This window comes from Trifolium pratense, linkage group LG4 (assembly GCF_020283565.1).
Source record: "Trifolium pratense cultivar HEN17-A07 linkage group LG4, ARS_RC_1.1, whole genome shotgun sequence".
NCBI classification, from domain to species: domain Eukaryota; kingdom Viridiplantae; phylum Streptophyta; class Magnoliopsida; order Fabales; family Fabaceae; genus Trifolium; species Trifolium pratense.
The window spans coordinates 25,529,427-25,545,734 of record NC_060062.1 but is presented as its reverse complement, the minus strand read 5'-3'; the positions used below and the strand labels follow the sequence as shown (position 1 = coordinate 25,545,734).

The following is a 16,308-nucleotide window of genomic DNA, read 5'->3' as shown; positions in this document are numbered from 1 at the left end:
TTATTGCAACTACAAATATGTTGTTAGCAAATAAAGATATTTGATTTGAAATTATGAATTGATTCATCTTGTACTTAAGATTTATTTTGAGAAGGCATATAAAGATTCAATATATACATATATATTTGGTTATTATATATATTTTTTAGAAAATCAATTGCCGTTAAATAGCAATTAATAAGGATTCTCAAAATATTTTGATCCAGTTTGTTATGTACAGAAAATAAAGTGTTTGATTCTTTAAATTTTGGGAAAATATAGATTCTATAGTTATTTGTTTATTTATAGAATTTAAAGTTTTGTTTTCCTCTATTTTGGAAAATATCATTCTAGAATTATTTGTCTATTTGTTTAAAGAATCATTGAGTATGTGAATCAATTGTGGCATGAATTAATTAATTTTTTTTTGTTATATATAAAGATTTAATTTTTATTTAAAATTAAATATTTGGTTTATAGCATGATTATGATGTTTGAGTTTATTGTTATTATGTTACTACAATAATTTCCTTTTATCATGCTCTTTGGACATATCTCATATCAATTTCAGTTTGCTTGTGAGTTTGTTCTCACATTAAGGGATGCCGAATAATCTTATGATTATTATGCGGTGTCATAAAGGAATACAGCCTACATTTTTGTGGGTAGTGCCTTGTAAATTTAAGATTTTCCCATTTGATTTAATAAATTGTCAGGTGATTTTGAATGAGTTGGTTGAAACAACAAGTTGCAAAAGTAACCTCTGTTGCGTAGATTTGATTCAATTAGAATCACATAAGGATGTATAAAATTATTCATACAAACTATTTTGGTCTACCAAAAGGTAGACACAGTTCGGTCGAATAATTACATGCATATATATTCAATTTATTAAATTGTCTAGTAATTTTGATTGAGTTTGTCGAAACAAAAAGTTGCATAAAGCAACCTCCAGTGCGTAGACTATATTCAATTGAAATTATAAAAGATGTAGTATGAGATTATTCATGCGAGCTGTTACAGTCGGCCAAAAGGAAGACGTGCAGTTTGGCCGAATAATATACATACCTGTGATGGTAAATGTGTGGTAATTATTAAGTTTATCCATGTGGGTAATGGCTGGTGTCAAAGGCGCACATTATCTGACAGGACTTATTACCAACATTTGATCATTACGTTGAGAGTACCGCTTGCAGTTAATTCTTACAATCAAAGATTGGGGATTGATGGTGCGTTTGGTATCTTGTTTGTCTTATAATTTACAAATAAAGTTGAGCATGTCTCTATCATAATTTATTGATGTGCCTAATAAAGACGTGTTAGTGTAAATCCACATAAGTATTTAGTGAATTGCATTCACACTTATAATGGTAAACATGTGACGATTATAAGGATTTATTATTTTTTAATATTGATCGTCAGTGTTTGATCATTGTCATGAAATACCACTAGCAATTGATGTTATTTTTTAAGGGCTTGACATCAATGGTGTATTAGGTATTTTGGTGAGTAATTTTTTAGTTCTATATAAACTAATATAGTTTATGTATCTGCAAAATCATGTTAGAATTTTAAATTCTTAAAATTCTAGCGCTTAGAAATAAAGGAAGAATATTGTGTTCTTGGATCTAAACTTATGTCAAGATGGAGAAACTCAAATTCTCTCACTATTCGGTAACTTTAAAGTGAGACTCAAGTATAAAAGGCGAGTATACTCCGAATGATATAGGTCATGATCATAAAGTTTTGAATCCCAGAGACATTTGAGGTATTATTTAAGATGACACAATTTTTTGTCATATTTTCTTTGCTTAAATTAAAGTGCTTCTAAAGCAATAAAGCGAAAAATAAGCTCTCGTCGGAGAGATAATATTTCATTCGGATTATTAAGCAAAGAAAATCTCAAGAGCACATTAGGTAACTATTTAATCTTGATAAAGCGATATAATTTTGACAATCAAGTTACTTTGTCAAAATTTTAGCATATAGTGTTCTATTTGCACAATTAGTCTTATAACTATTAAATTTAGAAATGATTCTTTAATAGAATCATTTCATAAAGTGTGCAATAAAGAAACAGTTGAAACAAGAGAAAATAAAATAGTGCTCATTATGTAAATACCACAAAGGATAAAGGCAAATAAAGAATAATAAGAAAATTTTATCTAAACTGACAAATTTCCAATGATGTTGAAAGACACATCAATCTGGCGAGGAAATAAGTCGGTGAAGATTGATGGTTTTTCAACTATTTGTTAGATTTTGTTATTAAGTTATATTTGTATTTAAGAGACAATTTGGTGAATCATCATGTGAATTAAGTTTTGTTTTAATGTTATAAATTCTTTATTATTATTTTAAACTAGAGATTCAATTTGTTTTTTAAATACAAATATTATTATAGTCAATTCAGTTATGACTTGTGACAATCTAAAATTGTTGAAAATTTTGAGAAATATAAACTTTGGTCCCATGTTAATGAACATTATGAGATGGAAATTGCAAAGTCTCTTGAAGATATTGAGTTTGGGGGAGAGATATGGTAAAAGAACAAAATTGAGTGGGGAAGAATTGGTTATAAATCAATTCATATAGTTACTATTTATATAGTGAATTTGGATCCTCATAAGGACATTAGTGTTCTTTCTCTCAATTAAGTTAAGAGATTAATTCATGAAGATCAAACTCAATACCTTCAAGAATTAAAGTATGAAGTGTCATAAAAGTATTGACTGAAAAGAGAATTCATGTTCGTTTTGCTTTGAAAACTCTATTAGGACAGTCACGACACTTATTACTTATTATGATTTTTTGGAGCTAAATAAGATGGATATCAAGATAGTGTTTCTTAATGGCAACATAAAGAAACACAATAAAGTGCAATCAGATGAAACTTTATGTCAATAGACACAAAGTAGATAATGTGCAAACAAAATAAATTCATTTATTTGTTAAGAAAGTTGTCTCATTATTGATACCACAAAAGTCTCATAAGGTGACTGTCTCATTTGGTTTTGAGATGTATATTATGGAGAATTCTGGATTATACAGGTTCAGTGGGAGTATGTTTATATTCTAAATTTATTGTGTCGAATTTATTTCATTTAGTCAATAATGATATATGATTATTGTGCAAAATCAAGAAATCACTAACAAAAGTTTAGTGACAAAAGATCTTGGGCACATCTCTTTTGTATTAGGCATTTTGATACTTAGAGATTATTCTCAATGTATCATTTGGGTATAACAAAAGAGTCGTATCAATAAAGTTGAAAGTAAATTCGACATGAAAGTCAATAAACTAAGGAATTGCCTTAATCATAAAGGGAGACTGTCTAGTCTCAATCATTGTCCAAAAGAAAATCTGGAAATTTAGAAAATAAAATATTTTCCCATATGCTTTAGCATTGAGAAACTTATGTATGATCTTACTTATACGCATCCGGAAATAGTGTATACGATAAGATCATTTGGCAGGTACTTGAGCAATTCAAGATTTGAATTGTTAAAATGAGGCAACCATAAAGATTGTTATAGAGAACAATAATTTGTGCTCACATATCGGAGATCTAACAATTTGGAGATCATCAGGATGTTTGACTCTGATCCTTTTGGATGTCTATATATAATGGACATTTTAACTCAAGAACTGACTGTAAGTATTTATGTCACTTGGTTGCATAAAGTAAAAGTTTTTGAAAGACAACTCAAGTTATATTGTGACATAAGTCAGTCGGATAATGTTTCAACAACTATTTTATAAAGTTTGTCGACTTATTAGTTGTTGTTGGATGATAGAACATATAGAGACAAAGTTTATGCTAGCTGACTCACTAATCAAAGACGTGACACCTAAGGTCTTTCATATTATTTTTGTCACTAAGGATGTCTTGGATTAGTGGGAGTCTCTAATTTGTTATGTTCTAACTTTGGTTTTGATACTGATACAGATTTTGTTAAGGTTTTCAGTTGGACCAGTTGGAAATAGACATGATTTAGAGATCACATTGCATGAAATTTCCATGCCACTCATCCATATCAGATCTATGTCGTCAAGTACATTGATGTGGCGGTCGTCGGGGTTCCGTCACGTTATACGTCAGTGACGACAGCCGCGGTGGTCCCATTATTGGTGTATGAGATGGACCGGATTGTAAGGTTGAAATCTAAAGATAAATAGCATTCGGATGCGCGCCTAAGGAACACTGATATAATTATAACGATATGTAGCCCAACTGGGAGATTGTTGGAATATTTTATAATATTCCAATAATATTATGTGGGCAAATATCTTTATATATAATTATATTAGCTATTTATCAATTGAGAGCCTTAATTGATTAAGTGATCAAATGAAGTAAAAGACTAATTAGATTTCTATTTATAATTAATTAATTAATTGGATATGGGCTCAATATGAGTGGATGTCAGGATGGCCCATTTCGGAATAATGGGAATCCTAATTGGCCATCACACTATATATAGGCTATGGTCCCCAATATACCGGACACACTGCATATTGACTCTTCTCCCCATCAGAAGAGTCCTAAAGGCATAAGGAGTCCTGGTTGAGGAAGAACCACAAGCCAGCGGATGCTCGTCGTCCGTCTCTCTTTGTGTTTCAGGATTATAACGGTTAGTTCATCTAATGGATTCGTCATCCAGGTATTCCTATTACTATGATCTTTGATAAATCAACATGTCGTAGATCCTGTTGTAAAACGGTTTACTGAGTTTAATAAAAAACAGAAAAACGAATTTTTCAAAAAATGGCAACGAAACTATTATTGGCTGAGTCGCGTACTAGGTCGCTTTCTTTAAGACGTTTCGCGGAACTACTCGAAATAGTGCACTGTAGTATATCAACCGCGAAGTCCCAAGGATAAAACAGCCGTTTTCAATGAAAATACCAATAAACTACTGCACTGTAGTATCGGCCAGAATAACACCAAGTATGGTCGAAAATTTCGAACCACTCTAATTGATATACGAATATCAATTCTACGGAAACAACCGTTCAAATTTTGAAACAACAAAAATTAATTTCGAAGAAGAAATGAGAGAAGGAAAGAAGCAGTTTTCTCAGAATGCAGAGAAAAAGAAGTGAGTAAAAACTGAAGAAAATAAGTGGTATTTATAGGCAAGTATGGAGCTGGAGGCACACGTTTTTGACCGTTAGTGCTCAGTCAAATTTCAAAACGTGGCATAAAAATAGGGACACGTCATTTGACCGTTTAACAGATACAAATCTGTTCAGACTTGGTCTTAGCACATTTAACATGTGCGAATTAAGGGACACACATAAAAGAAATTTAAAATTCAAAAATTTCTTTTTTCTTAGTATTAAAAAATTAATATATCACCCAAGCCCAAGCCCAGCCCGAACCGGCCGGACGGACGGCGGCGGCGGCGCGCGCGCGTGTGATATTCGACATTGTGTGTGGTCTCCCTTTCTTACAAAAGTGGGTACCCCAAGGGCACACCCTTGGTTGCCAACTTGTGATATATAAACACTACCAAGTGGTGTGATTTTTCCAATGTGGGACTCAAAGAGTCTTTTTTCAATTCACACTACACATGGTTCTTGCACTTGTGTTTATTTCAATACCAAGTTCCCTCCAAATTCCTTCATCATGTTCCAACAATCCCCCACTTGAATTTAAAAAAGTTGTTTCAGTCATAACGTTAAACGTTTCAGTAAGATTGTGCATAAGCGAAGGTGAGCTAAGTCTTGGAACCTTCACGTAGCCAGTAAGAGCCTGATTAAGCAAGAGTGACGTTTAGTCTTGGAACTCTATCTCAGATTTTCCTCAAACCAGCACACAACCTTTCTTAAGGTGTTTTCTAAGGCCCGTGCATTAATGGCCCTGCACGTCTATCCCAGTTTCATGAATGCTCTAGGAATTCGCCCCGATAATCCAGAGGAACCGGCCTCAGTTCCACATTCATATAGGTGATTCTATCAAGAGTACTCCTGATGTACTCCACTCCTATAGAGTATAGATTTCATTAAGAGTTTTGCTAACTCAACCTTTCTTATTTCAGGATTCATGCTTCTTAATTTGCATGTTCATCTCACATTACTCACAACTTGTTGTTTACCCATTGGAACCTAATTCTTGGGATCTCCAGTCTTTTAGGTTGGGTTACCATCATAAGTAACTCACTTCATAGGCATTAGTCCCATCTTGACAGATGTATTATGGACTTAGGCATGGCAACGGAACCCGTACCCGCGGGTACCCGCCCGAACCCACCCCGAGTTTGACGGGGAAAAATCGATTTGACTGGGTTTGGGTTCGGGTTCGGGTTTTCCCCGATTTCAAAACATGGGGATGGGGCGGGTAACGGAGATATTGGTACCCACCCCGAACCCGTCCCCGAACCCGCCCGTTTATATAAAATTACTATATTACCCCTATTTATTTATTTATAATGTCACAGATCATATAATTTATCTACTTGAGTTAGGATTTTTAATGAACAATGGTTCTTAGTTATTTGTTTTTTTAGCAATTTCAGTGAACAATGATGTAGAACATTCTTGGTTATGTGGTTGTTATGACGGTATTTTGGAATATTGGTTTGTACCGGTACTATTTTATGGTTTTGATAATTTTGGTTTGATATTTTGGAATATCATTTCATTTGTATGTTTAATGCATTGAAATTTTGGTTTGTACTTTATTATTTGAAATTTTTTGTATTGTATGTATGTCAGTGTTCGGGAAAATTTTGGGTTCGGATAAGGTTCAGCAGGGCAGGGCAAGGTTCGGGGATACCCGAACCCATTTGGGTATACCCGAACCCATTTGGGACGGGGATTGGGTTCAATTTTTCATCCCCGTCGGGTAATGGGCGGGGAACGGGTATTTATCAATGATTCGGGTATGGGGAACGGGGAAGGTAAAAACCGTACCCGCGGGTACCCATTGCCATGCCTATATGGACTTTCTCTCTAGCCAGTCCTTTCGTCAAAGGATCTGCTAGGTTATCATTAGTGCGTACATGATCCACTCTCACAGCACCTGTAGTGATGAGCTCTCTCACTGTGCTGTGCTTTCTTCTAATTTGACGTCTTTTACCGTTATAAAAACGATTCTCAATTTTAGCGATAGCTGCAGTACTATCACAATGGATCAAGACAGCAGGCATAGGTTTTTCCCATAAGGGAATCTCAGATAACAAGCATCTCAACCAGCTTGCTTCTTCACTAGCAGTTGCTAGTGCTATCATTTCAGATTCCATAGTGGACTGTGCCAAAATGGTCTGTTTCTTAGACTTCCATGATACAGCTCCACCGGCTATACTAAATATAAAGCCACTAGTTGCTTTGGAATCATCTGACAAGGTGTTCCAATCAGCATCACTGTACCCTTCAAGTACAGCTGGAAATCTCTGATAGTGTAATCCGAGATTCATGGTCCTTTTCAGGTATCTCATGACTATCTCAATAGCGTGCCAATGCTCATCACTGGGTCTGCTGGTAAACCTACACAAGAGTCCCACGACATAGGCGATGTCGGGTCTAGTACAATCAGTGGCATACCTAAGACTACCAATGATGCTCGCGTATTCTGTTTGTCTTACGCTATCACCAGTGTTCTTAAACAGTTTTACACTGGGATCATAAGGTGTGCAGGCAGGTTTACAGTTAAAGTAACCGTATTTCTTTATGATCTTTTCCACATAATGTGATTGATCTAGGGATATCCCCTTCTCAGACCTAGTGATTTTTATTCCAAGAATCACACTTGCTTCTCCGAGGTCTTTCATATCAAAGTTGTTACTCAACAGTGATTTCACATTATTTATGGCAGAAAGGTTTGAGCCAAATATCAACATGTCATCTACATAGAGACATATTATAGTGCAAATGTTGCCATCACATTTATAGTAAATGCATTTGTCACTCTCATTGAGTCTGAACCCATTCAATATCATTAAGTTATCAAACTTTTCATGCCATTGTTTCGGAGCTTGTTTAAGACCATACAGAGATTTATCTAACTTGCAGACCTTAGTTTCTTGTCCATGTATAACAAACCCTTCGGGTTGTTCCATATAGATTTCTTCTTCTAAGTCACCATTTAAAAAAGCAGTTTTAACGTCCATTTGGTGTACAATTAAGTTATAAATAGCTGCTATTGAAATAAGTACTCGAATGGACGTTATTCTAGTGACAGGTGAAAATGTGTCGAAGAAATCTATATTTTCTCTTTGTCTAAAACCTTTGGCTACAAGGCGAGCCTTGTATTTTTCAACCGTGCTGTCGGGTTTTAGTTTCTTTTTCAAAATCCATTTGCAACCAATTGGTTTGCAACCGGGAGGTAAGTCTACTAAGTGCCATGTTTTGTTAGATTCTAGAGAATCCATCTCATCATTAATAGCTTCTTGCCAAAGATCTGCATCCATCGATGACAAGGCTTCTTGAAGATTTGCCAGATCTTCATTCAATGTAAAGGTCGCATAGTCTGGACCATAGTCTTTAGCAACTCTTACACGTTTGCTTCTACGAAGTTCATTTTCTACTTCGTCATTGCTATCCGTATTTGGTATCACTGGTACGTGACTCGACTCAGGAATATTATCCTGTTCAGTGCCCCCACTATTTCTTGATTTAAAGGGAAATTTATTTTCATAGAAATCTGCATCATTAGATTCTATGATCACTTTTTCATTTAGGTCGAAGAACCTATATGCTTTACTGTTTGCTGCGTAACCAATGATTACACATTCATAGGCTCTACTAGCGAGTTTAACTCGCTTCGGGTCCGGTTTACGGACATAGGCTAGACATCCCCAAGTTCTTAAATAAGACAAGTTTGGTTGTCTTTTCTTTAATATTTCATAAGCAGATTCGCTTCTTTTAGATTTGGGAATTCTATTCAAAACAAAGCAGACAGTCAAAATTATTTCCCCCCACCAATGTTTGGCGGCACCAGAATTTAACATAATAGCAACAACTAATTCAGTAAGAGTTCTATTCTTTCTTTCTGCTTTACCATTCATTTCAGGGGAATATGGTGCAGTCGTTTCATGTATAATTCCGTGTTGTTTATAAAAATCATTAAATAAACTAGAATTATATTCGGTTCCCCTATCACTACGAAGTCTCTTGATTTTCGTATTAAATTGATTTTCTATTTCTTTCACAGAGATTTTGAACATATCAAAAGCATCACTTTTATTTTTCATTAAATAAACAAAAGTATAATCTGAACAATCATCAATAAAAGTGATAAAATAACGTTTGTTATTCCTAGTCATGGTTCCATCTAGTTCACATATATCAGAATGTATAAGGTCCATTGGTTCAGATTCTCGTATTACTGATTTATGTTTGCTCTTTGTTATTTTAGCTTGACTACAAAATTCACATTTTTCTATGTCATTAAAACTAAGTTTAGGAATTAATCCTAAGTTACTAATATTCAAAATAGATCGTTTATTAACATGACAAAGTCTAGAATGCCAAATATTAAAATCACACAAAGAGTAAACAGAAGGAGAAATTTTATTAATAATCATTTCATCAACATTAAGCTTAAACATGCCATCAGAGGCGTACCCTTTCCCAATAAAAATACCATTCTTAGTGATGGTGTACATATCAGCCCCAATAGTTTGATTAAACCCAGCCTTATTTAAGAGGAAACCAGAAACAAGATTCTTCTTCATCTCAGGAACATGAAGGACTTCCTTCAGGATAAGAGTCTTTCCAGAGGTGAACTTCAGAACAACCTCTCCAACACCAGCAACATCAGATGTATGAGCATTACCCATCTGCACCTTCTTATTTTCAGCATTCGCGTATGTTTTAAACATAGCACGATCATAACAGACATGGTGGGTAGCGCCAGTATCTATCCACCATCCATCAGTACCACCGACCATATTAATTTCGGTGATCATAGCAGCATATGGCTCATCAGCCACATTCACATTAATATGTGCAAGATTAGCCGGTTTAGGCCTCTTTGGATTTCTGCACTTCTTTGATATATGACCTGTTTTCCAGCAATTGAAGCAGTAAAATGGCTCAACAGCGTCATTTCTAGGAGGTGGTTGTTGCTGTTGTTGCTTAGCAATATGGCCCCTAACCGAGTTACCATTCTTAACTCGGTTTTGAATGCGGCTCTGATTCTGATTTTTCAAAGGTTTGCCCGTAGGCTTCAGAGCTGCACCGAATTTCTTTTTATTGGTGTTAGAAACAACCAAAATCTTTTCTTCCTCTTTCATATCTTGTTTCCGAGATTCTTCTTCTATACGAAGACGGGTAATCAGACCCTCAATGGAAAACTCCTTTGTCTTATGACGGAGCTGATTCTTAAAATCCTTCCAACTAGGGGGCAGCTTATCAATTATAACAGAAATTTGAAACTGCTCATGTAAAGGCATACCTTCAGTTATTATCTCATGAGCAATCTTCTGCAGTTCATGTGACTGCACTTCCACTGACCTTTCATCAACCATCTGGTATTTCAAATACCTACTCACAGCATACTTCTTCACACCAGCTTCCTCAGTATCATACTTCTTACTCAGAGCCTCCCACACATCACTGGCTGTGTTATAAGTTCTGTAATAATCATACAGATCATCCTCCAATCCATTAATGATATAGTTTTTGCAAACATAATCATTATCAATCCAGAGCTGCCTATCTATTTCTAGCTGCAGCGCTTTCTCTTTCAGCTGTTCTGCCGTGGCCTTGCCTTTGTCTTTCTCGGCAGAGACAGCATCACCGTTGGTGTTAACGGTCTGTTCATTAGTTCCAGAAGCAGAAGCCGAAGCTTCAGCAGGAACCACAGGAATGGGCTGTTTCAAAACGTAGGCACACTTTTTAAGAGTTAGGAAGAAAAACATTTTTTGTTGCCAACGTTTGAAATGATTGCCCTCAAACTTAAACGGCCTTTCGGTAGCACCGACAGAAGAATTACCAATAATCTCTTCGTTTGCCATGATATTTTCGAAACGTCTTAAAATTGTTGTAAAACGGTTTACTGAGTTTAATAAAAAACAGAAAAACGAATTTTTCAAAAAATGGCAACGAAACTATTATTGGCTGAGTCGCGTACTAGGTCGCTTTCTTTAAGACGTTTCGCGGAACTACTTGAAATAGTGCACTGTAGTATATCAACCGCGAAGTCCCCAGGATAAAACAGCCGTTTTCAATGAAAATACCAATAAACTACTGCACTGTAGTATCGGCCAGAATAACACCAAGTATGGTCGAAAATTTCGAACCACTCTAATTGATATACGAATATCAATTCTACGGCAACAACCGTTCAAATTTTGAAACAACAAAATTTAATTTCGAAGAAGAAATGAGAGAAGGAAAGAAGCAGTTTTCTCAGAATGCAGAGAAAAAGAAGTGAGTAAAAACTGAAGAAAATAAGTGGTATTTATAGGCAAGTAGGGAGCTGGAGGCACACGTTTTTGACCGTTAGTGCTCAGTCAAATTTCAAAACGTGGCATAAAAATAGGGACACGTCATTTGACCGTTTAACAGATACAAATCTGTTCAGACTTGGTCTTAGCACATTTAACATGTGCGAATTAAGGGACACACATAAAAGAAATTTAAAATTCAAAAATTTCTTTTTTCTTAGTATTAAAAAATTAATATATCACCCAAGCCCGGACGGACGGACGGCGGCGCGCGCATGTGTGATATTCGACATTGTGTGTGGTCTCCCTTTCTTACAAAAGTGGGTACCCCAAGGGCACACCCTTGGTTGCCAACTTGTGATATATAAACACTACCAAGTGGTGTGATTTTTCCAATGTGGGACTCAAAGAGTCTTTTTTCAATTCACACTACACATGGTTCTTGCACTTGTGTTTATTTCAATACCAAGTTCCCTCCAAATTCCTTCATCATGTTCCAACAGAAGAGTCCTAAAGGCATAAGGAGTCCTGGTTGAGGAAGAACCACAAGCCAACGGATGCTCGTCGTCCGTCTCTCTTTGTGTTTCAGGATTATAACGGTTAGTTCATCTAATGGATTCGTCATCCAGGTATTCCTATTACTATGATCTTTGATAAATCAACATGTCGTAGATCCTGTTTTATATACATGCTTGTGTTTATTTGGCTTCCGCACTAAAGTAAGATTATAGATTTAATCTTTGTTATTAAGAGCATGTATATAATTAAATTATTAAGTTAATTCTAACAGCATATATATCTAATAAAATATCAAAGCTCCAATAGAAAAATGAGGTCTTTTATGACGTTTCATCTCTACTTTAATTTCCATATGTTGGTCTATTGCATTCCATTAGCAACAATTGCTCTTTCTTTGAGTTCAAAGACTGATAAGCTTGCTTTGCTTGCATTGAAAGAAAAGCTTACAAATGGTGCACCGGATTCTCTTCCATCATGGAATGAGTCTCTACATTTTTGTGAATGGGAGGGTGTAACATGTGGTCGTCGTCATATGAGAGTTTCTGTCTTGCATTTGGAGAATCAAACATTTGGTGGTACTCTTGGACCATCTGTGGGAAATTTAACATTTCTAAGAATACTACAACTTAAAAATGTCAATTTGTATGGTAAAATTCCAAGTCAAATTGGTCGTTTAAAGCGATTGCAAGTTCTTAACTTAAACGATAACAATCTTGATGGCGAAATTCCTATGGAGCTCACAAATTGCACAGCTATCAAGGTAATTTTCTTGCGCAGCAACCGACTCTCTGGAAGAATTCCGACATGGTTTGAGTCAATGATGCAACTTACTCAGTTGAATCTCGGTGCCAATAATCTCTTTGGTACTATTCCATCTTCTCTAGGAAATGTTTCATCACTCCAAAATTTATCACTTGCACAAAATCACTTGAAAGGAAGCATACCTTATTCCTTGGGTATGTTGTCACGTTTAAAACTACTGATTCTAGGTTCAAATAATTTGTCAGGTGAAATCCCTCATTCTCTTTACAACCTATCAAATATTCAAGTTTTTGATCTTGGGTCGAACAAGCTTTTGGGTAGTCTTCCAAAAAATTTGAATGTTGTTTTTCCCAATCTTATAGCATTCTTGATAGGATACAACCAAAAAATAAGTGGAACTTTTCCGTCTTCATTATCCAACCTCACTGAACTCCAAATGTTGGATATATCATATAATGCTTTTTTTGGGTCAATACCTCTTACTTTGGGTCAATTAAATAAACTTGAATGGTTTAATATCGGAGGTAATAATTTTGGGAGTGGAGGAGCTCATGATTTAGATTTTTTTTCATCGTTAACCAATTGTACTCAATTGTCTATGATATATATTTTTAACAATAGTTTTAGTGGTGTGTTGCCAAATCTTATAGGAAACTTTTCCACCCATCTCCGTTTGCTTAATATGGAGAATAATAAAATATATGGAGTGATACCGGAAAGAATTGGACAACTTTTTGGTTTAACTGACTTAGAAATTAGAAACAATTTCCTTGAGGGAACAATTCCAGATTCAATAGGAAAACTTAAGAATATAGTATCATTGGGCTTTGCTGATAACAAATTTTCCGGTAACATCCCTATAGTCATTGGTAATCTTACTATGTTATCCGAACTAGATCTATCTAGAAACAAATTGGAAGGAAGCATTCCAATTTCAATAAGAAATTGCACCCAATTGCAGAAGTTAAGTTTATCTAGTAACAAATTGAGTGGTTATATTCCCAATCAAACATTTGGTTATCTAGATGGTTTAATATATCTTTACTTGTACAACAACTCGTTGACTGGTCCCATTCCTTCAGAGTTTGGTAACTTAAACCATCTTTCACAACTGTATCTAAGCTTAAATAAATTGTCCGGTGAAATTCCTAACGACTTAGCATCTTGCATAGCATTGACACAACTTGGGCTGGGTGGAAACTTCTTCCATGGAACTATACCATCGTTCTTGGGCTCCTCTTTAAGGTCCCTTGAAATTTTAGATCTTTCTAGAAATAATTTCTCAAGCACAATCCCTTATGAACTAGAAAATCTAACATATTTGCATAAGTTGGACTTGTCTTTTAATAATCTTTATGGTGAGGTTCCTATAGAAGGTGTCTTTAGCAATGTCTCGGCAATTTCACTAGCTAGAAACAAGAACCTTTGTGGAGGAATACCTCAATTGAAGCTTCCTACATGTTCTAAAGTTTCTACCAAGAAACATAAAAGATCTCTCAAAAAGAAACTTATCATCATCATTAGTGTAATTGGCGGAGTTTTGATCTCTTTCATAGCATTTTTAATCGTCTATTTTGTCACGAGAAAGCCTAAAATGTTACTTTCTTCACCATCTTTGCAAAATGGGAGCTTAAGGGTTACTTATGGTGATCTACATGATGCAACCAATGGATTTTCTTCATCCAATTTGGTAGGAACGGGAAGTTCTGGTTCTGTTTATAAAGGGCATCTTCTTCATTTTGATAGAGTTATTGCTATAAAAGTGTTGAATCTTGAAACACATGGTGCTGCAAAGAGTTTCATGGCTGAATGTAAAGCTCTAGGAAAGATGAAGCATCGGAATCTTGTAAAGATCATAACTTGTTGTTCAAGTGCTGATTATAAGGGTGAAGATTTCAAGGCTATTGTTTTTGAGTTCATGTCTAACGGGAGTTTGGAAAATTTGTTGCACAACAGTGAAGATGAGTCTAAAAATCTTAGTCTAAACTTCACACAAAGGATAGACATTGCTCTTGATGTAGCTAATGCATTGGATTATCTTCATCATAACGTAGAGCAAGTTGTAGTTCATTGTGATGTTAAACCAAGCAATGTTCTTCTTGATGATACCCTTGTTGCCCACTTAGGAGACTTTGGCATAGCTAAACTCATTCACGGAGCCATGGAGAATTCCAGTAAAGCCCAAGTCAATTCTTCCGCAATTAAGGGAACTATTGGATATGTTCCTCCAGGTAAAGTGTAGTTCAAAGTGATTACTCTCTTTAGCTTTCACACAAATGCTTTCTTTATAACCATTATGCTTAAGAATTTTATATATCATTTCCTTAAATTTTTTAATAAAGAATTGTTGTTGTTTGTAAAGAGTATGGAGCAGGTGGTCAAGTATCACCACATGGAGATATCTACAGCTATGGCATTCTTCTGCTAGAGATGCTCACTGCAAAGAGACCAACAGATAGCATGTTTTATGATAATCTAAATCTACACAAATTCTGCAAGATGAAAATTCCAGAAGAAATTCTCAAGATAGTGGATTCAAGTTTGCTTATGCCATTTTCTGAAGATCAGAAATTTGTTGTGAAAAACAACATTAAAGAGTGTCTAGTGATGTTTGCTAAAATAGGAATTGCGTGTTCTGAAGAATTTCCTACTCAGCGAATGATCATAAAAGATGTTATAATGAAGTTGCTTGAAATTAAACAGAAGTTGACATGCTAGAAACTATTATTCAGCCAATGTTATTTTGGTTAGTCTTTTAGTTCTAGCTTTAAGTTTTATTGTGTTTATTTCTCTGCTTTTGCAGTGTTTTCTAATCCTTAACGCGTTCTTTTTGTATAGCTTGTAATCGAGTTTGCCTTGAGTTAAATAAAATTTTAAGTGAGATGAAATTCCAAGTCACTATTTTGCAAGTTAAATATGTTTAAATAACATGACACATTTTGACCATGTAGTGCACTATTCACATAACGTGTGCGACTATATTTTTATACTGATATATATAATATAATGATAAATAGAAGTTGTTGAACTTTTCTCGATCAGTATTTTCTAAATATCAACTTCTTATAACATTGTTCCTAGGAATTCATTAGCATTTGCTTTTTTTTATTTTTCTCCCTTAAATTTGAAAGTTGAATTAATACTTTCGTCACACAAGAGATAAATATCAGACACTTTAGTCGTTTTAGTCTCTATTTTATAAATAAGTGCACAACCGGTTTAAAATCTTTGTAATTTAAGGGATTAAATTGTTTAATATTCGTAATTTAAGCACCTAAAATATCTAATAATTATAACTTTACGAAATAACCTGGCAGGATTATTTATAAAAAAAAAAAAAAAAAAAAAAAAAAAAACCAATTTCAGGATCCAATTTTTTTTAAACATTTACATGAGGGTAGTTTTGTAATTTCACCTATAGAAAAAAAATCAATTTCTGGACCGGGTGGATTGTGGCCTATCCGAAATTAAGAAGCTCCTCCTCCGCTGCATTTAATCATTGATAGCTTTTATCTGTTATTATTTGGCTATTATGACCTTGTTATATATGGATAAATGGTCCTATCAAGATGGCGAATATTAATAATTCATAGCGAATATTTAAACAATTTGGCGTGATGATGGGCCACAATCACGATCATATCCCTCCCT

The 16,308-nt window shown here is 34.8% G+C and overlaps 1 protein-coding gene across 1 annotated transcript; it reads left to right on the top strand.

Moving 5' to 3' along the window:
• The first annotated feature begins 12,186 nt into the window (after window positions 1-12,186).
• Window positions 12,187-15,545, top strand: LOC123921118 (probable LRR receptor-like serine/threonine-protein kinase At3g47570). Its single transcript, XM_045973530.1, has 2 exons — window positions 12,187-14,888; window positions 15,020-15,545. The coding sequence occupies exons 1-2, from the start codon at window positions 12,206-12,208 to the stop codon at window positions 15,373-15,375; spliced, it is 3,039 nt and encodes a 1,012-aa protein (XP_045829486.1). The 5' UTR covers window positions 12,187-12,205; the 3' UTR covers window positions 15,376-15,545.
• The last annotated feature ends 763 nt before the right edge of the window (window positions 15,546-16,308 follow it).